The sequence below is a fragment of the Ziziphus jujuba genome, chromosome 12 (assembly GCF_031755915.1).
Source record: "Ziziphus jujuba cultivar Dongzao chromosome 12, ASM3175591v1".
Lineage (NCBI taxonomy): Eukaryota > Viridiplantae > Streptophyta > Magnoliopsida > Rosales > Rhamnaceae > Ziziphus > Ziziphus jujuba.
Window position 1 is genome coordinate 17,552,619 of NC_083390.1, and position 20,715 is coordinate 17,573,333.

At 34.1% G+C, this 20,715-nt stretch overlaps 1 protein-coding gene and 3 long non-coding RNA genes across 6 annotated transcripts; 3 read left to right on the forward strand and 1 right to left on the reverse strand.

Moving 5' to 3' along the window:
- Positions 1-775, forward strand: LOC132800271 (uncharacterized). Its single transcript, XR_009635244.1, has 2 exons — positions 1-237; positions 427-775. It is a non-coding gene; the product is annotated as an uncharacterized LOC132800271 (long non-coding RNA).
- A 1,925-nt stretch (positions 776-2,700) lies between these two features.
- Positions 2,701-3,682, forward strand: LOC132800195 (uncharacterized). 2 transcript variants are annotated; one of them, XR_009635061.1, is made up of 3 exons: positions 2,702-3,081; positions 3,175-3,283; positions 3,427-3,682. It is a non-coding gene; the product is annotated as an uncharacterized LOC132800195 (long non-coding RNA). The 2 variants fall into 2 exon arrangements; XR_009635060.1 differs by having other exon boundaries at positions 2,701-3,283.
- A 9,649-nt stretch (positions 3,683-13,331) lies between these two features.
- LOC107414711 (uncharacterized) lies at positions 13,332-16,009 on the reverse strand. 2 transcript variants are annotated; one of them, XR_009635031.1, is made up of 3 exons: positions 15,534-15,898; positions 13,834-15,084; positions 13,332-13,723 (listed from the first exon to the last, which is right to left on the reverse strand). It is a non-coding gene; the product is annotated as an uncharacterized LOC107414711 (long non-coding RNA). The 2 variants fall into 2 exon arrangements; XR_009635030.1 differs by having other exon boundaries at positions 13,332-15,084; positions 15,534-16,009.
- Positions 16,010-18,124: 2,115 nt separating this feature from the next.
- On the forward strand, positions 18,125-20,309 carry LOC132800188 (non-functional NADPH-dependent codeinone reductase 2-like). The gene is made up of 4 exons (XM_060813228.1): positions 18,125-18,550; positions 18,685-18,928; positions 19,045-19,224; positions 19,881-20,309. Exons 1-4 carry the CDS (start codon positions 18,228-18,230, stop codon positions 20,103-20,105), a joined length of 972 nt encoding a protein of 323 aa, XP_060669211.1. The 5' UTR covers positions 18,125-18,227; the 3' UTR covers positions 20,106-20,309.
- The last annotated feature ends 406 nt before the right edge of the window (positions 20,310-20,715 follow it).

Below are 20,715 nucleotides of genomic sequence, written 5' to 3' on the forward strand. Positions count from 1 at the left end.
TTTTACCCTTTTATTTTTCAATATACCCAAATTACCCATTTGAAAAGTGCCATGGACGGAGTACGAAGAAAAGAGGAAGAGAAAGTGAGAGAAAATGGCAAAGCAGCTACTGGAGAGTGCTTCAAGAGGAGGGACGAGTGGAGGAAGCACCCTACGCTCACCAATCAGCTCCGCCACGCCCTTCCTGGTTTTGGCCTCAGAGTCGCCGCCTTAGGCGTCTACCTAGATGGTGAGCAGGTCTACAACAAACTCCTTGCTCCTTCTGCCTCCTCCTCTTCTTCTTCTTCTCATCACTCTTCCCATTCCTTTGTTTCTCACTGACTCACTGAGACAACTAAAACAACAACCTCATCCAATTTTCATTTTGTTTTCACAAATTTTTATTTTTTATTTTTTTGGTTTCTTTCCCATATGGATCCTAAACAGAATTCGAAGCGGTTATTAAAATTTTCCTTTTTCCACATTTTCTCATCAACCAAACGTACCATCTAAAGATTGAATTCATCAAAACCATCATCGATTTTTGGTGCAAACTTTGAATTCGAATCTTCGAGACCGAAAATGATGCTGAATCTTGGTAAATCTCTCACTGAGCAATGAGTTATAGAAGGTAATCTTTATATTTGGTAAGATTTGCATTTCAAGCAGTTTTTTTAGTTTATATATTTTTTGTGATCAAAGTTCAATAGTCAATCAGTCATCGCCTTTCATGTTTAATGTTGTATATATATATATATATATATATATAGAAATATATATTCTGAATTTGCTGAAACTATTGCAATTGTATCTTATTGGTTTTCTTTGCATTTGAATTTATGGTTTGCTTCAGTGAATTTCGATGAAAATAATCTTTTCTGTTGCACAATGTACGAGCTTGAACTTTACAATTTGGCCAATACTTAAATCTTGGTTAATTAATAACCCATAAGCAGGTAAAAAAAGCATCTATGAATTGCTTTGTCAGATAGTCTATTCTATGAATTTACATGACATCCATCAGTAATTTTTAAAAATTGAGACTAATCTGGGCTTAAGAATTATTAAACATTATGTTTAATTTCTGGTTTTGGGAGATAATTGTTTTCAATAGATGTTAGGGATAAGAAGCACCCAGTTATCTTAGACTTCTTAGTGAGATAAGGACCACTAAGGATATGGTTGTTTGGATGTTATTTGGTTTGAAAGTGGTCAAAACATAAGAACCTTTTCTGGAATTTATATTACAATTATTTAATTTCCTTTTTTTCTTTTGTCATTTTAAATATCCATATGTCAATTAGTCCATTTGAGTGTCTTGTAAAAGCTAATTTATTCCATAAGACCCCTGCTTTAATGGATTTCTAAAGGTATATGTGGAGAATATAAAATATTTTTCTATATGTGGAGAATATAAGATATTTTTCTTTCCATCATTTGGTCAAGAGGCTAAAGCTAATATTACTGAAAAGTTCATATTCTAAAATGAGATTGAAATGTAAACATAATAGAAATTTTAACTTTTTCATGAAAGCATGTTAGGAATTGTCTTCTCTTTCTTTATCCTTTTTTTTTTTCAATAAAATTCAAACTCCAAGCATGGCAATAAGTTGGGAAATTGTTTCATTATTCAATATTAATGTGATGGTTAATAATGCTCCTAACGAACAATAACTTCCTCAAGACGGTTTATTTCCACATGTAATTATCAATGTCAGACTAAGAAGACAAGATCAAAATTTGAATCTTATCCGTATAAAAGTTGAAACTTCATGGAGAAATTTCCAAATTATCATTGCTTTCCTTTGCCACCTTTGCCAAAAAAAAAAAAAAAGGCACACTTGAATGCCTTCTATTACATAGATTCTACAATTTTATGTCCTCATAAATTACGTGCTGTAGAAACGATTCCAGATTATGATCTATGTAGGGAGGTAACTATCCATCCAGTGCCATATTTCCTTTCAAATTCTTATTAACACAAAAGGATCCTCTCTGTCCCAATATAATTTTAGAAGACCTTTTATTTGTTTGTTTCTCTTTACAGGTTAGATTCAATTGAGTGGTTATTTTTAGCCTTTTCTAACTTACTCTGCACATGTGCATAAATTGTATGTTGGTATAATTGAGTTATTGGTATGCTGGAAATAGGTTTGGTGAGTATGCCTATACTGCATATGTGACATTCAAAGATGCTTATGCTCTGGAAACCACTGTCTTTCTTAGTATACCTTGTTGTTTACACTCGTCTAAAATGAGTACTCATCTACATGAGCTAAGAAAATAAAATTGTGAGGGTATAACTGAACAGTCAATCCCCTTGCCTTTCCTCTCATTCATTTTTGTACAATGGAGTAGAAAATAAACAAAGAATTTTTGGTTTTTTAGTTCTAGTCTATTTTCCACTTTTTCTTCTTCTTCTTCTTCTTTTTTTTTTTTTTTCATGTTCTTTTACACCAGTGCTTGCAAATGAAATCCATTTATTGATGACTGATGATTTATGGATTTCTCATAGTAATCCCACTTCAAAGGTTTCGAGCCTATAGTATAACAAAGTTTAGTTTTCATTAGTTGTCAATATTCCCCTTGAATTGAATTGTTGAACTGTTAAGTATTTTTAACATCAACTCTTTAATTTGACGAGATTGCTATTGATTGGAGATATGGTGGATCAATTGATTTGCTTTCTCTTTCCTTAATTCCTTGTAATGATATGCCGGGGTGCACCAGTGCTTCCTTATGGTAAAATCTGTTTTCAATATCCTTTTATTCTGCTTTTATCTTATGTATACACTTATTTATATGGTGAAAATTAGACACTGACTTTTGTAGCTTGAGCATGTTTCATTCTAATAAAAGAGAAGTCTACCTCTTATTTCCTACATGTACTTTTCTCTTATTTTCTGTTTCTCTTGATTATTTATTAGCATGCATTTCTTCCTCCATATTCGAAGTACAATTTGTTTGTACTTTATGTCTTGTGTCCACTATCTTCTTAGTGTTTACTCATTGAAATTTATCTTTTAAGCATATCTTAGTTATGTAGCCCTTGTTTGGGATGTTTGGATATGGAGGACCTATTGCATCTATGCATCTAGGAAGGTATGAGTTGCACCTTCATTTGTATCGTCATTCTGATTGAATATTCCTAAATGTTTAGTTTTACCTTTTTTTCATTTCACTGTCTTGTCATAGGCATGTGCTTGTTTCTTCGAAGACAAAGAATTCCAAGAAAGTATAAACGTTACATCTTGAAAGAGAAGCCTTACTCGGTAGTTCTGACAGTGAACATACTTGGACGATAGTTAAGTTGCATATTAGTTTCTTGATCTATCAGAGGGCCATGTTTTTTAATGCTTTTATCTTATTTCTTTTACATCTTTGCAATAGAACCACCCAACGGTTTTCAATCTCTTGTACTAATGGACAACTTCATTTCCATTTTAGACTGATGGTGGTATCAAAAATCCCTCAGAAGCTGAAATTACGGACACACCCCACAGAGAACTACTCTGTTTCTATTATTTTATACTTTTGGCATGGTCAAATTGAGACAGTATGTGTATCAAATAAATTTATTAAGACGTATACTTTTGTAGGAGCTGTAATATTCTCTAGGAGCTGTAATATTCTTTAGTTTTTATTCATAAAACACTTGTACAATTTCCTCTTGCTAATTCAGATTTTGTTTTTAGTTTTTGTACATGATTCTTGTGTCAATATGATGTGTAAGGATCCAATTTCATTATTAAATTCTCCATATTATTTGATATGTGGAAAAGCAATAAATAAGAAGGATGATAATTTAAATGGATGGTAATTGAGTTCTCAAATATTAGCTCTCTAGTTTCTGACCATTAGAACTTGTTTGAATGGTATGCATTGAAATGTAGTTAGTTTTAGATTGTAAAATGTGATTCCCAGCTTGCAAGCTTCTTCCAATCACTTTTACATGAACGACTCCATGGTAGTATGTCCAAACGAGAGTTGTTAGGAGGGAATTAATTGTGCACTTGTGGAAACTATTTAAATAAATGGATATGAAAGTGTAAAATAAATGTAACAGTTTCCCATTTCTCATCTACCCTCATTTCTCATTAATTGTCGAATAAAGTGGAAAATATTAAAACAATTTTTTTTTACCATCTCTCATTTCTCATCTACCCTCATTAACTTCTATCCCTCTCTCTTACTCTCCCTACTACCACATTAAATGAATCCTGTGTGTCTTCCTCTCTCTTTCTCTTTTGTTGGTTATGTACCTTTCAGCCTTTCTTTGCATTGACGAACATTGCAGAAAACACAATACCACCTTCAGTTCAGTTCACTCTCCCTGCATACCCCCCACCTTTTGTGATAACAACAAGACTAAAAATCTTCATTGTGGAGCCCATACACTTCCAAAGGGTGTAATTAAATTGTATGTTTCTGCGGATCAGAGTTAAAATTTTTTTTGTATGTGTATAAATATACATATATATATATATATATGTGTGTGTGTGTGTGTGTGTGTACAGATATGTATACATTTTTCCCTTATATTGGATTCATTGTTTGTCACATTTTGACATGATATATAAGTGCAAGTTCTATGTTGGTGCTATTTTATGTAAAACAATCCATAAATGGTTTGGAAATTTCCATTTGAAAATTACAACCTTTGTTTGTTACATACAGTCCATCAGTAATTATGAAACACTTGCTTGTTGGAAAATTTAACGGCGGTTCCATCGGAATAGTTAGTTTTTCCATTTTCTAAAAGCAAACCAATTGGACAATTGAATTTGTCCACTTCTCTAATATTATTGTAAATGAATGACATGCTAAATGTAACTTTATTTATGATGTTTAACAAAATAATCCACAAAACACCACATTGTCAACATTGCATCCATTCAAGCTAACGTTATGTTATGATTTAGCACATGTGCCACAGATTTGACATCTTAATCTACTTGATCTACTATGTCTGTTAAGAGTATCTATTCTACTAGGTGTTAATATGCAGCATTTAAACAGCATTTGTACTCATTTGCATAAAATGCATTAGTATTTTATCTGTACTCATTTACTGAAAATGCATTTGTATTTGTATTTAAAATGTTATTCTACTCATTTGCATTTAAAATGCTATTCCACTAGGCATTAATAACATAATTGTTTGGCTTATTTTCTGTACTCATTTACTGAAAATGCATTTGTATTTTTTCATTACTTTTGCTGCAGGATCATAGTTAAACCTTCCAGCAAAGATTCTACGATTGCAATTATGTTTAGTCATACTGTAACACCCCGTCCCGAACCATGTCTGAATTTTTGCACGTTGACCGAGGTTGACTGTTGACCATTGACTTTGACCGTTGATCGAAGGGGTCAAAAGTTGACTTTTTGTTTCGGTTGGAATCCTAGGTTGACTGAGGTACCGTTACGAAGTACACGTTGGCACGAGTTCGTAGACTAGTAGCACGTTGAAAACGGAGCTACGGTTTGAAAGTTATGAGCAAAACAAGTTAAGGTCCAAATAGTCCAAGGGGTGCCCAAGTTGACTTTTTATTTATGGGGAAATGAGCTTTCAATCATGCATCGTTGTGAAGTGCTCGTCGATACGAGTTCACAGACTAGCGGCACGCTTAAAACGGACATCCGGTTAAAAAGTTATGAACGCGTGAAGTTTGCCGGATACCGTAAATATTTTTGAGTCGATGAACAGTGAAATGCCATGTGTCGTCACCTGATTGGTCCATGTGGATGAACAATGTCTCCACTGTGGCTTTTATTTGACAAAAATCTTGGGGAAGAGAGAGAGAGAACCCAACCGGCCGCCGGATTCCGATCAATTTTCCAGCCGATTCTCATTACACGCGCCGGCCAAACGGAAGCCTCTCCTCATTTCCGGCCAAACCCCAAAATCTCACGACCGCCGGCTGCCGGATGCGCCCGAATCGAGGCGCCAAAGCTCGGCGGTGATTTTTTCCTCCACCGTCGTTTGACCCCTTTCCGGCCGTTTTCCGGCCACACGTGCCAGCCACCCCTCACCACCTCCTCATTTCCAGCCAGCCCACCAAATTTCACGGCCACCGGACCTCCGACGCGCCGGGATCGGAGCTTTTTCCGGCGAGGCACCGAAAATCTTCAAACCCCAATTTCTCTGCCGTCCGGCCTCCGTTTGCCTCACCGCCGGTCCCGTTGGATTCCTCTCCACTCGATCTACAAATCTGCAAAAAATCTCAGCCAGTGGCCACGGCACGCGCCGCCGCCGGCGACGGTTGCCGGTGACCGCTGCGGCTTGCCCGAAGTTACTGTTCCAGCGAGTACCCAGTTGCACCGCCGATCCCTCCCGACTGTTTTTGACCTCCTGAATCCAAATCCGGCATCCTTTTCTGCCAATTCACGATGGTTTGGGAGAATTGCGGAGTCGAAACTCGAAAGCTTTCCAGCGAGATTCCGACCACCTCGGGTCCGATCACCGGAAAGTAAGACTGAATCCGTGATCCTCATCACTCGAGCTTCGATTCGGTATATAACTCGTAAATTTTAGATATCGTTTGGTGTTCGCTCCCCGGGTACCCATTTGGGAGTTACCCGATTAAAATATTAATATTTGTGGTTTGGTGTATTATGGATATTAAGGATATTATGGATATCCTTGATTGAGATACGTGCTTAAGGTGAGTGACCCACCTTCAAATTAATTTTGGGAATTAAATTGGTGAATATTATGTGTGATTTGAATATTTGGAATTTAAATTCTATGTGCCAAATATTTATTTGATTTATTGTGGAATTATTGGTGAATTTATTTTGATTAAAGAAAATATGCATTATATAAATTTATGCAAATGTGAAAATTATTTTATGGTATTGAGGATTGCGAAATTCTTGTGGTTTTAACATTAAATTGGGCATGATTTGATTTTCAAATATTTCAAGGAAAATATTTGTTTATGTTGGTGACTTCAATTTTTTTATAAAGTATGCCCATGGGATATTATATGATTTAATTTATTATATTTCAAGAATTATTTATGCTATTGGGAAAAATTAGAATATTTAAATTGGTGGATTTGGGAGTTGGTGGAGTTGAATTTTTATGGAATTTATGGCGTTGATTATAAAGAAATTGTGGAGAATTTCCGGGTTTAATTGGATGGAATAAACCCAGTATATTTAAGGAAAATTTGACATTTTGAGATATAAAATAAATATGTGGATTTTATGATTTTTAGATGCACCGTGCACGTACTGGTGTTCTGTTTATATGTGATATGGTTAGTGTGCACACGGATGTGATTAGCGCGTAGGTGGGTGTGAGTAGCGCGCAGGTGATTTTATGAGGTTGTCCTGTGGTTGCCATCGGATGAGGGTAGGCCGCCCCTCCATGGCCGGGACACCAGTTAGCAGCGGCGCAGTGGGACGCCACGCGATCGTATGCCAGTTTCTTTCTATAACCTCCTGTCTGGCGGTACCTTAGGATACTAGGTACTGTTGGCGCCACTGGTATATAGTGGGTGCATCAAGTGATTTTCAGAACTGGGATTTTAAAATAAATATTTTGAACTGTATTGGAATTAAAAATATAATTATTACTGTTTCTGGTATTTATTTGATGTCTTGATTTTCGGGGAATACGAACAAAGGGTTTTGTGAAAAGGTTTTAAAAGGGGAACTTTTCCAACCGAGAGAATTGTAAGGGTTTTGAGAGAAATTATTATTTCCAATTAATTATTATTTATCTACTTTACTACCGTGGTATTATATTGTATAGTAGATAGGGTCACTCACTGAGATGATTAGTATCTCATATTTTCAAATTCTGTTCCTCTAGATACCAGGTTGTCGGTGTTCATCCGGAGCGGATTTGATCTTCATCGCTGTCTTAGTTCGTGAAGTACCCTGTTCTTCCTTTACTGCAGTTGTAATACTTATTTCACTCTTGCTGTATTCTATACTTAGTAGTACTTCATGAAGCTCTGTATACTGTATGGGATACTTATGTATTTATTATGCACTGGATTACTGTTATTTATTTTGAAGTGCTGAAATTTGTGGATTCAACTTGTAGTATCGTGGGAGGAATAAGGGGATGATTTTTTTAGAAGTGTGTTTTCAGTGCAGAAATTTGTGGTAAGTCCATCCCTTAGGGGAGGTTCTGCCAGATTTTCCATTGGAGGATCCGGTAGGGTTTCCCTGGGATCAGGGCTTGTCTAGGGTTCCGGTGAGAAATTTTGGACGGGTCCTGACACATACGACCTCATGAATTACCACAAGCTTGTGACAAGTAGATACTTAGTATGTTTTGAAATGGTAAACCCTTTGTGCTCAATATCACAAATTTCAGTTTTACTATTCTATGATGAAACATGGAGTGTATGTTCTGAAGGTACCTGGAGATACCAATGTCAAAGAAGGAAGATTATACGTATCAAAAGGAATTGTACGTTGGCAGAACTTGAAGATGTTGTCTACAATGCTCTCAACTTAGATTCTACACAACATCAATTAATCTTCAAGTTCATATACCATGTGTGTTTGTCATGTGAGCCGTACATTGTGGAAAATGATGAAGACCTACAAAGTTTTATAGAAGAGTATAGTTCACAGAGACATCAAGACAGATCTCCACTTATTGTTGATGTGTTGTCCAGGGTTCCACAAAGTATTAATATTGCTGGATGTGTTGTGAATAGGATACCTACAAGTTCAGGATTTATGACTATTGCCCCACTATCTGCAGTTCCCGAGACAGCTACTTGTACCTTTGATGCTGATATGCAATCCCCATCGATCGAACTTTATGTGCCGAAAACTCAACCTGGATTCTCTGAAAATCAAATTTTTGAAAACAATGTGCAATCTGTGGAACATGATCATGATAATGAGCGCTTCAACATTAATGAAATGAATGAATATCGTGAACATGATTATGATCAAGATGAACAATTTGAGGTTGAGGTCAACACTGATCGTAGTGAAGATAGGTTACGAGACATTTGTTTGACCCAACATTCGGGACTTTCAGGTGGTGATAGTTGACATGGTGAGTCTCCTTATGGTAGTAGTCCAATTGATAATATGAATGATGATGTGCTTGCCTCTCCTTGTACCGAAACTCATTTGGACATTCGACAGGATTCTAACGCAACCATGGCTGAACTTAGGGTTAACCATCGCTTCTCATCCGTCAATGCCCATGAAATCATTTGAATCAACCAACTCTTTGCGAGTAAGAATGCACTACAGAAGAAGATTAGTCTTTATGCATTAAGGAGAAATTTTGAATTCAAGGTAAAGAAGTCAGATAAAGTCCGATATGAGGTTGTATGTGCAAACGACAATTGCATGTGGCGAATGCGTGCTACCAAACTACATGGTGATAATACAGAGGCCTTCATGATTAGGGCCTTCAAGGATGAGCATATTTGCTTTTTAAATATCATGAAAAGGGATCATCGTCAAGCAACAAGTTCAGTTATCGGAGACATCATCCAGCCAACGTTTGATGGGATTTCAAGGCAATACAAACCTCGAGATATCGTGCATGACATTCGCTCTAATTACGGAGTAAACATAAGCTACAACAAAGCATGGGCCGCTAAAGAAGTTGCACTATCAGTTTTGTGGGGCACGCCAGAAGATTCATATGCAAAACTTCCTTTATGGAGTCATGTTTTGAAAAGCAAAAATCCGAGCACATTTACTCGAATTGAAACTGACGATCAAAACAGGTTTTTATATTTTTTCATGGCACTTGGAGCTAGCATTAGAGGGTTTTAGCATATGCGGAGAGTCATAGCTGTCGATGGAACTACACTGAAGAATAGATATAGAGGTTTGTTATATATTGCATCATGTTTGGATGGGAACAATCAAATTTATCCACTTGCTTATGGAATAGGCCATGGGGAGACGGATGCGGCTTACACGTGGTTTTTTGAAAGCTTTAAAGAAGCTTTTGGGGATGATCCGAATATAGCTTTTATATCGGATAGACATAAGAGCATTGCAAAAGCAATACGTACAGTTTTCCCTAATAATCACCATGGCCACTGCACATATCATCTTGGTACAAATTTATGTGCTAAGAAGTTTAAAGGTAATATCAATGCGATTATATCAACTTTTAATGATGCAGCTAGAGCATATATTGTTGAGGATTTTGATAAGGCCATGCAACTTTTAGAAGGGGTTAGTATTGAAGCTGTACAATATCTTAAGGATGCAAATCCTTCAAAATGGGCTAGATCACATTTTCTGGGCAATAGATACAACATAATAACAACTAACATTGCAAAGAGCATGAACTCTGTGCTTATTGATGCTAGGGATAAACCTGTTTTGCCATTACTAGATCACATTCGTGATGTCTTGCAAAGGTGGTGGTATGAACGTTGAACTAACACAGCTACAATGCAAACTCTTGTTACCAATTGGTTGGAAAAAATCATGCATGAGCGCTCAAATAATGGCAGAGGCTTATGTGTTGTGCCAATGAACTTATATGAGTTTCAAGTTATTGGCCATGGCATCTTCGTTGGAGTTGTTAACTTAGAAAATAAGACGTGCTCATGCAAGGAATTTGACATTGATGGATTTCCTTGTGTCCATGCAATTGCAGCATGTAAGCATCGACATATTGCTCCATATTTCCTTTGCTCAGCGCATTACTCAGTTGACTCACTCCGTGATGCATATTCGAAAACCATATATCCACTTGGAGATAAATGTCAGTGGCATGCTCCAGATGATGTCATAAACCAGGTTGTACTTCCACCTCAAATTGGCAAACAGTCAGGAAGACCGAGAAAGAAGAGGATTCAATCTCAAGGAGAGGAGCGTCATCAATATAGATGCGGGAGGTGCAAACAAGTTGGTCATAGCAGCCAATCATGCTTCACCGTCATACCTCTTGATAGCACTACCAACCAACAGCACCATTGAACCAAAGGCCCATCAATCGCGCGATGCTATATTCAGACAATGGGGCCATGTTATGCGGTATGCGTGTGCATGCAATGTAGTCAGGAATGCAATTAGTTGCTCAACCGCATAACATGTGTTTTGGCATAATAGACATTGGTTTTATGTGTTCTTTTGTTGTCAAATTCATCTGTCGTATTATTTTGATAACATGTCATTCCGTGTTCAGTTTTTGGATCAGTTGTTTGTATGTTTCTTACTATTGCACGGATGATATTACTGCCCAATGGTAATGACCGATGCATCGTCGGTAATTGACATTTGTACACCGTCGTAAAAGAATCACCACAATTCCATCCGACAATTTCAATCATGCGTGTTCCAACCAATAACATGCTAAATATAGCATTATTAACGATAAATTCTGACAAAGTAAGCAATCAAACGGCATTAAAAAATGACAACGTTCAATTTGTTTTTGCTTCAAAAAGTACCATAGGTTTCGTCAGTAATTACAGAAACCCCTATGGTAATCACATTTTACCAATTTTTTGGGCCCCACAAGTCACCTTACGTGTGTTAAATGAAAAAACATGCAACATATGGATTATCAAATGATCGTAATGAGAGAAAATCCCAAAATTGCTTAAAAAGCTCTCAAATTGGCCAAAAAAATACGATGACTGTAGACCTTCGGTAATTCTTGATGAAACCTTCGGTAACCAACATATACTCTCTGGAAAATTACTGTAGATGTCATCGGTAATTATCGAAACCCCAGTGGTAATCACATTTTACCAATGTTATGGCCTCCACAAGTCCCATAATGTGCGTTAAATGCAAAAACATGCAAAATATGGACTTTAAAATTATCCTAAGGAGGGAAATCCCCAAAATCATTGAAAAAGTTCTCAAATTGGCTAAGAATTTATGATGACTATAGACCTTCGGTAATTCTCGATGAAACCTTCGATAACCAACATATACCCTCTGGAAAAATTACTGATGGTTTCATCAGGAATTACGGAAACCCCTATGGTAATCACATTTTACCAATTTTTTGAGCCCCACAAGTCCCCTTACCTGTGTTAAATGAAAAACCATGCAAAATATGGATTCTAAAATTATCCTAAGGAGGGAAAACCCCAAAATATCTGAAAAGTTTCTCAAATTGGCCAAAAAATTACGATAACTGTAGACCTTCGGTAATTCCCGATGAAACATTCGGTAACCAACATATATTCTCTGGAAAAATTACCGTAGGTGTCATCGGTAATTATCGAAATCCCAGTGGTAATCACATTTTACCAATGTTATGGCCCTCACAAGTCCCATAATGTGTGTTAAATGTAAAAATATGCAAAATATGGATTTTAAAATTATCCTAAGGAGGGAAATTCCCAAAATCTCTGAAAAAGTTCTCAAATTGGCCAAAAATTTATGATGACTATAGACCTTCGGTAATTCCCGATAAAACCTTCGGTAAGCAACATATACCCTCTGGAAAAATTACCGAAGGTTTTATCGGGAATTACCGAAGGTCTACAGTCATCGTATTTTTTTGGCCAATTTGAGATCTTTTTAAGCAATTTTGGGATTTTCTATCATTATGATCATTTGATAATCCATATGTTGCATGTTTTTTCATTTAACACACATAAGGGGACTTGTGGGGTCCAGAAAATTGGTAAAATGTGATTACCATAGGGGTTTCGGTAATTTCCGATGAACCTTCGGTAATTTTTCCAGAAGGTATATGTTGGTTACCGAAGGTTTCATCGGGAATTACCGAAGGTCTACAGTCATCCTAATTTTTTGGCCAATTTAAGAAATTTTTCAGATATTTTGGGGTTTTCCCTCCTTAGGATAATTTTAGAATCCATATTTTGCAAGGTTTTTCATTTAACACACGTAAGGAGACTTATGGGGCCCAAAAAATTGGTAAAATATGATTACCATAGGGGTTTCGATAATTACCAATGAAACCTACGGTAAGTTTTCAAGTAAGGACAAATTAATTACCGTAGGTTTCATGGGTAATTACCGAAGGCCCTACAATAATCAAATTTTTGTGCAAATTTGAGAACTTTTTCAAAACTTTGTCTTAGTCTCAACCACTTTGCATCCCTCATATGTTTGACTCATGCAGCCTTGCCTCATTCCTCCGTCACCATGCAATTTTCCAAAGACTCATATACTAATGTAACATACAAGGTCAGGAAACTATCAAATGACATATTTAACAACCAAAGAATTAAAGAGTGGGCCTTTAAATGACATATTTACCAGGGAAAAAAAAAATCAAAGAGTCGTGCAAATTTATGGTTCAAATTATGAATATATTAAATACTCTAAATTATCCAGGATTGTAGAGTTTCATTAATGATGTTTAACTCTCAATATCTGGTTGACATTGAAAATGAAAAGATCGGTCATTTTTGAAACTTGATTCCCTTAAAAATGGTGATCTATGGAAGGAAGGACCTAAGCAACCGTATGATCATTTTTATAAACTAAAAATACCAGAACAAGCATAACAATTATGAGAAATGCATAAAAATTTGATTCCAAGTATCTAGAAGACCAGCAATACACCAATGGTTACAGTCCATGCGCCTAAAGCCATTATAAAAGCCAGGATGTGCATCTTTTCTGAGTTGTGATAGAGTTGTTATGTCCAGCAGATGAACATGTTTTCTCATTCCAGTTAATACATCTTTCACCACATATAATTCCTTGGGCAATCCGCCTCGATAGAATGATCCACTTAGGAGTTTTGTCTCATTTCCACAGTTTGTCACCCCTAGCTCATTCCAATCCCTTGCCACTAAATATGAAAAGGAAAAAAAAAAGAAAGAAAAAAAAAAGCATCAAAGAAATTCACGAAATTAATTTTTGGTTTTCAAAAAAAAAATTGGTGATGGGAAAGAAGTAAACTTAATGGTAGTGGGTAACAGAAATTCCTTGGAAGATGACTTTGGTTTTGCTATGATTCATAGTAGAATCCACCCACTTAGCCCATGTTGTCACACCTTTATGAAAAGCAACCATACAATTCATGTCTTTGAGAGTTTGGTTACCATCTTGAGAATTTAAATGCTCTCTTTCAAGTCCTCAAGAACTAAAGTGAAGGCAGTTCATGGGGATGCAGATTGGACAAAATAGGAAAACAAAAGTAGCAGAGAAAAGAAGTTAATCATATGTTTATAGCAACTTCATTAAAAACTCTATGAGCAACAGAGCATTTAAATTCTTTTTTAATCATATGCTTATAGCAATTTCATTAAAAACTCTATAAGCAATAGAGCATTCAAATTATTTTCCTCTTTTGTTTTCTTTTACTTGGTATCACCTCTAACTAGACCCCATTTGTACCCAACAAGGACTGATTTCTTAAAGCCAATATTAAATCCCTCTTGCGCTACAGCTTCTTCTCTTGCTATGAGACCATCGTGATATCCACTCTAGTAATACACCAATTGTTACATGAAATTCACAGAAAGGGTGTGGGGGCAGCGATTATTACTTATAGACAAAAATAAATAAATAAATAAACCCACAACTTCAATATGTTAAGGAGGGACACTACATCAACCTCATAACCAAATGCACAAGGATAACGATATGCACCTAACCTAAGGCATTTTCAAGCACATTTTTGGAATTGTAACCAATAGTATGGGTTTCTCAATTTGTAAATATCAGTTTATCATGGAAGTCTTGAGTGCCATTAGCCTATAATACAAAACCACAAGCAAACTAATACCACATCTCGGCGACCAACCTCAAATTCATAAAATAGGAGTAAGTATAAGACAGTTCACCTATCCTATCCCCAACTGCATATTTGTAATCAACTTGAAAATTAATAATGTTCCACCAGCCAAGCCTAAGAAATTCCAACCTTGGCTGAAAACTAAACAGAAAGAAATTAGGGCAAACTAAACAACATATATAGTATACTTCATGGTCCATATAGTAGGTACAACATCTTTTTTAAATATTAACTAATTATAAAAGAAAAAAAAAAAAAAGGGGGGGTTTACTTATATAATTCGCCATAGAACATATAACTAAAAGGATACCATAACAATCACTTTGGTCACATCGGGCACTTGGCATAAGATCACTTTCTATTTGATGCTGCAAACTTTCCAAGTAAAGCTCCTCTGCACAACCACCGCTCACCTTCATAACCATAAACAAGAAACCAACATAAAATCAAAATGAAATTATCTAATTAAATTATGATATCTAGCAAGATGGTGAGTGTCATATAAACAAGAAAACAAATGATTCAACATTTGAAGCAGATTTTAACTATAACTGCTTTCAACTTATTCTTCAATTTTGTTTTTTTGGGTTTTCTTTTCTTTCAATTTCCTTTAATATTCTATTGCAATCAGAAAATTCAACAAACACTCGTGAAGTGTTTCTAACCTTAAAGCAATATAGAAACCGACCCTAAAGCTTACTCATAATATTTAAATACCCCACTAAATTGTATAACCTACTACTACTACTACTTCTTGATTTCGACTAGTTTCCTCCATTCCAATCATCGTCTTCGCCTTTTGCCAATCAAGCAAAAACCCAAGCTAAAAAAAAAAAAAAAATCAAAATATACAGATCCTTACCTCAAACGCAATTTTTCCTTAGTCTTTCATATGTTTGCAAGAGAAGAGGCAAGAGATGCAGGGAGATGGAGCATAGATTTTTTTTTTTTTTCCTTAATGAGATTGTGTGTGGTTTTTCTGGGGGATGAAGAAAAATAAAAAAGCAGAGTGCAGAAACTAAAGATTCTGGATTTCTTGGACTAAAGGAATGAAGAAAGGAAAGTAGAGTAATTTTTTACTTTCAATGGGGATAAAATGGGAAGCAGAGGGCAGATTAAAAAAAAACTAAGAATGAAGGGTATATTTCATTAAAGACTTTAAAAGAAGGGCATTGGACCAAATTCCCCTAATATTATTTAGCCAATGACAATAATGATCTGTCTCTTTTCTGCCGATTTGTCGATGAAGGCCCATAATTTATTTCAAACAAAAAGGAAAGAAAGAAAAGAAAACCCATAACTATTTATTGGCTTTCCTTTCCTTATGCAGTAATTGCAAATGTGTCTGCAAAATTGGGCTTAAGTAGGAACCCACACTGCTAGCCCATATTTTACCCTTTTATAATAATAATAAAAAATTGGAGAAAAGGATTCCAAACCAAAAAAAAAAAGAAAATCCATAACTTATCCATTAAAAAAAAAAAACAAAAACAAAAACAAAAGACTTATTCATCGACTTTTCTCACTAGTAAATTGCAAATGTGCCAGCAAAATTGGGTGTAAGAGCCCAAACGGCTAGACTGTGTATCACCATTCAAAAAATAATTAAAAAAATATATAGAGAGATGGATTTTAGCACCAAAGGTGATGAACGACCATAGGATATTGCCAACTAATTACCAAAAAATTGGTTATTGCCAACTAGTTCATATATCACCCAATTCACCATTATATTATGCTAGCGTATAAAAATTAAAGAAAATAGGTTTCATGTCTCTTATTTTATCCATATTTTCTTTGTGGCTTGTGTAAAGCAGTAATATATATAAAAAGTAATGACAATTATTCAGCTATTATAATGAATAATGTTAAGAATATTTTCAAGTAAAACTAATTCAGTTGATAAATTATTTGCACCTACATTTGAAAAGTTGTGAATAACTAATATATTAATATATTTATCAAATAATAGATATCATTATATATTATTGGATTATATTTAATTAAATTTATCTTTTAAAAGACTTACTTAGTCATACTTAGGATTTTAAATTTCAACCAGTAAAATTAAATCATTTCACTGGCACCTTTAGAGAATTAGTTTTAATATATTTGTAACACCTTATATTAGTTTTTATAATTATTAGTTATGGATCAAGTAATGTTTACTTTATTTTATTAAATAAATATCTACCTTTAATAATGATTTAATAATATTAATGGATCAGATCTCGTCTTTTAAATGAGAATATCATGATTATCAAAAGGACACCTTAGTTTAATAAAGTAAACTACACCCAAGCTCACTAATTAGCTATGTTAGTCTCTCTCAACTACATTTATGGTTGTATTTTGGTCTTTAAACTTTTTTTTAACATTTTGATCCTTAAGTTTTAAATTTTGATATACTTTTGTCCTTTAACTTTTTTCCCCCCTATTTTTTAGCAATTTCGGAGGTATGCGATGCACTTGATACAACATGTAGGAAATCTTATAAGTTCATTCGTTATTTCTTGCTACAGTAGGTGTAGTGCATGTTTCAAAATTTAAAAATTAAACTAAAAATAATTTTAAGGATCAAAGATGTATCAATAATTAAAGTTTAGGATCAAAATATCAAAAAAAAAAAATCAAAAATCAAAGTGCAACTATAAACATAGTATAAAGACGAAGGAGCCAACAATCCCTAGGGCGTGTGGTTTACATAATGGTTATCTCTAATAAAATCAAAATAGCAAACATTTAAAAAAAAAAAAATTATCATTCATATTTATGTGTTTGATAACAATACAAAATTTAGTCTTTATAAATATAAAATTTTGGTTAAAATTAATAAAAAATTAACTTTTATTTATTTATATATTTTTAAAATGTTATAGACTATTTAAATTTAAATTTGTTACGAATATGATAATAATATATTTGAAGTCTATCTGGATTAGAATAAAAAAAATAAAAGTTATGAGGTTTTAAATAAAATAAATATTTTTTCAAATGAAGAATTATTTATCTTTTTGAAATAGCTACTTTTTAGTTTAAATATGTACAACATAGGAAAAAAACCTAACTAAAAGAAAAAAAAATTTAACCAATCGTTTTGAAAAATATTATATATTCAGTCGGAAAATTAATAACATATTTGCTTTTGTTTTCTTAAATAAAAAAACAAAAAATAAAAAAATCAATTGGATTTAACAGTTTTAGCGTGCCATTTAATATTATTTTTCATTACATAAATATGGAGACTGAACTTTCACAGGTTCTAACAGAATATTTTTTTTTCCCCCCTTTTCTTATTAGGATAAAAGAATAATTCTACTAAAGGGTGCAAATAATTTTAGTAGATATTTTGAGTCTATGTGATGGATATGTAGATGATACTTGCTTAAGTGGCCACAATTTCTTGGTTTATATAACTTGGAAGATAAGATTTATGCAAGCTATTATCGAAGGCAATTGGATGAAAATTGGTGAGCTGAAATTTCTTCCACCACTATAAATTTGTCATCAATTAAGGGACTTCCAGCTAGCCACTCCGAATAATACAGGGACAATAATGGCTATTATTATACCTGAGTGTCCACTAGACTCCAAAGCTGAGAAAACCATTCCACTCCTAGGCTTCGGTACAGCCGAATATCCATTCGGTACCTCCTCAGAATCCATGAAAGAAATCATTCTTCATGCAATCAAGCTTGGATACAGACATTTTGACTCTGCTGCTCTTTACCAGTCCGAGTTGCCACTCGGGGATGCCATCGAAGATGCTCTAAAGCTCGGCATGGTTCAATCACGAAACGAGCTTTTCATCACTTCCAAGCTCTGGTGTAGTGATGCACACCATGATTATGTCCTGCCTGCATTGCAAAAAACACTCAAGTATGTAACCATTAATCCATATACACCAAAATTATAGAATTTATAAGATTTTTAATTTATTTTTTTATTAGAAAACTAATTTTTCCTCTTCTTTTTTTTTTTTTTTTGGGTTGGGTTATTTTGTTAATTTATAGGAATCTAAAGTTGGAATACCTTGATCTCTATTTGGTTCATTGGCCAGTGAGCGTGAAGCCTGGTGAATATGAATTGCCTGTCAAGAAGAAAGACCTTGTTCCTATTGATATAAATTCAGTATGGGAAGCTATGGAAGAGTGTCAAAGACTTGGCCTTGTCAAATCCATTGGAGTTAGCAACTTCTCTATTAAGAAACTTGAAGTGTTACTTTCCAAAGCAAATATCCCACCGGCTGTAAATCAAGTTAGAATTTCGGTCCACACCCATATTTTTCTTTTTTTAATCAAATTATCATGCATTATTTTTATTATATTATTTTCATTTTTATATTAATATAAGTGATGAATTTGATGTGGAAGGTGGAGGTGAACCCTCTATGGCGGCAAACTAAACTAAGAGAATTTTGCAAGGAAAAGGGTATATTAATCACAGCTTATTCTCCATTAGGAGCAAAAGGAACTCTATGGGGAACAAATTGGGTCATGGAATGTGAGGTACTGAAAGAGATAGCTCAGAACAAAGGAAAAACAATAGCTCAGGTATTAATCAAGGTTACATCAAGTTAACTTGATTGGCTTAAACATGGAAAAACAATAGCTTAGGTATAAATCATGGTTACATCAAGTTAACTTGATTGGCTTAAACATCAGTTGTACTTTTATGACTTTTGGATGCTTCAATGACTAGGGTTTAGAAATCAATTAATGATTTAACATGGATTTAGTGATTTACTAAATTTCTATTTATGAACACTGAATTTTACAAAGATTTGATGAACTATAAATGTATTTTTAAATTTTAAACTTTTAAAAGATTTAATAGTTAATAGATGAAATATTTTAACAAAACCAACAAATCAACCTGATCTGTGAGCTTGGTTGTGTCTATTATATATATGACAAGTCTCTTACAACATGCACATGATAATATGATACTAAGGTCCATAAGCATCACAATTGTTGAATTTGTTTAGACTTGTTTAATTGAATTAGTTATATTTTTAAAACTAAATCTAAAAGATCATACATGATTTTATAGGTTTTTTGTATTACACCATCTTGTCTACCTAATAAAAAACTGATTATGTATATTAAAAAATGAGAAATTTTTTTTTAAAAATAGATTAAATGTTTTTTTTTTAATTAAGTCGGTCCTAATTTTGGAAAAAATGAAATTGAATGGTGGGTATTTGAAGGTTTGTTTGAGATGGGTGTACGAGCAAGGGGTGAGCTTATTAGTAAAGAGCTTTAACAAGACAAGGATGCAAGAAAACCTTGAGATATTTGATTGGAAGCTAAGTGCTGAAGAGTGCGAGAGGATTAATCAAATAGAACAGCGAAAAGGATTTCCTGGCATAGAATTCATCTCCGAGGAAGGTCCTTACAAGTCTCTGGAGGAGCTTTGGGACGAGCAGATTTGAATGCGTATTGCCATCCTGTTATTGAAAAAGAATAAAATGTAATTTTGATTTTTTTTTCTTCCACATATGCATGTTTTTACTAAAATTTATAAAAAATAAAAAAATAATTGACCTCATTTTGGGTGGAGTACAGGATGTAATCTTATTATTTGGAAATGATGAGAATAAAGTCCATGACTAGAATTCTCCTTTTTCTTAATTAAACATGGGATAGGTTCTATGGACTAAGTGACAAAATCTTGATCATTAAATTGATACATCTAACGTTCTATATATCATAGTTATAATTATCCATGATTTTTCAGTGTTTGTGCACCTTTGCATATACTCATTCAATAACATAATTTGTCAAAAATATTTCCAAAATATTTTGGTTCATAAAACATTCTCCATTTAATGAGAAAAACTTTTAATGTAACAACTATACCACATCATCAGTATCATGATTTAGAAATCAGAATCAAGTATAATGTAAAACCAACAATATATAAATAAATTTTTCTTCCATTTTAGTATCTATCTAGAAAAGAAATAAACAAATGTTGCATAATAAAAGATCTTGAAATGCAGTAATTCTTTTATTAGGAATAAAAAATTGTCTGGAATTTAT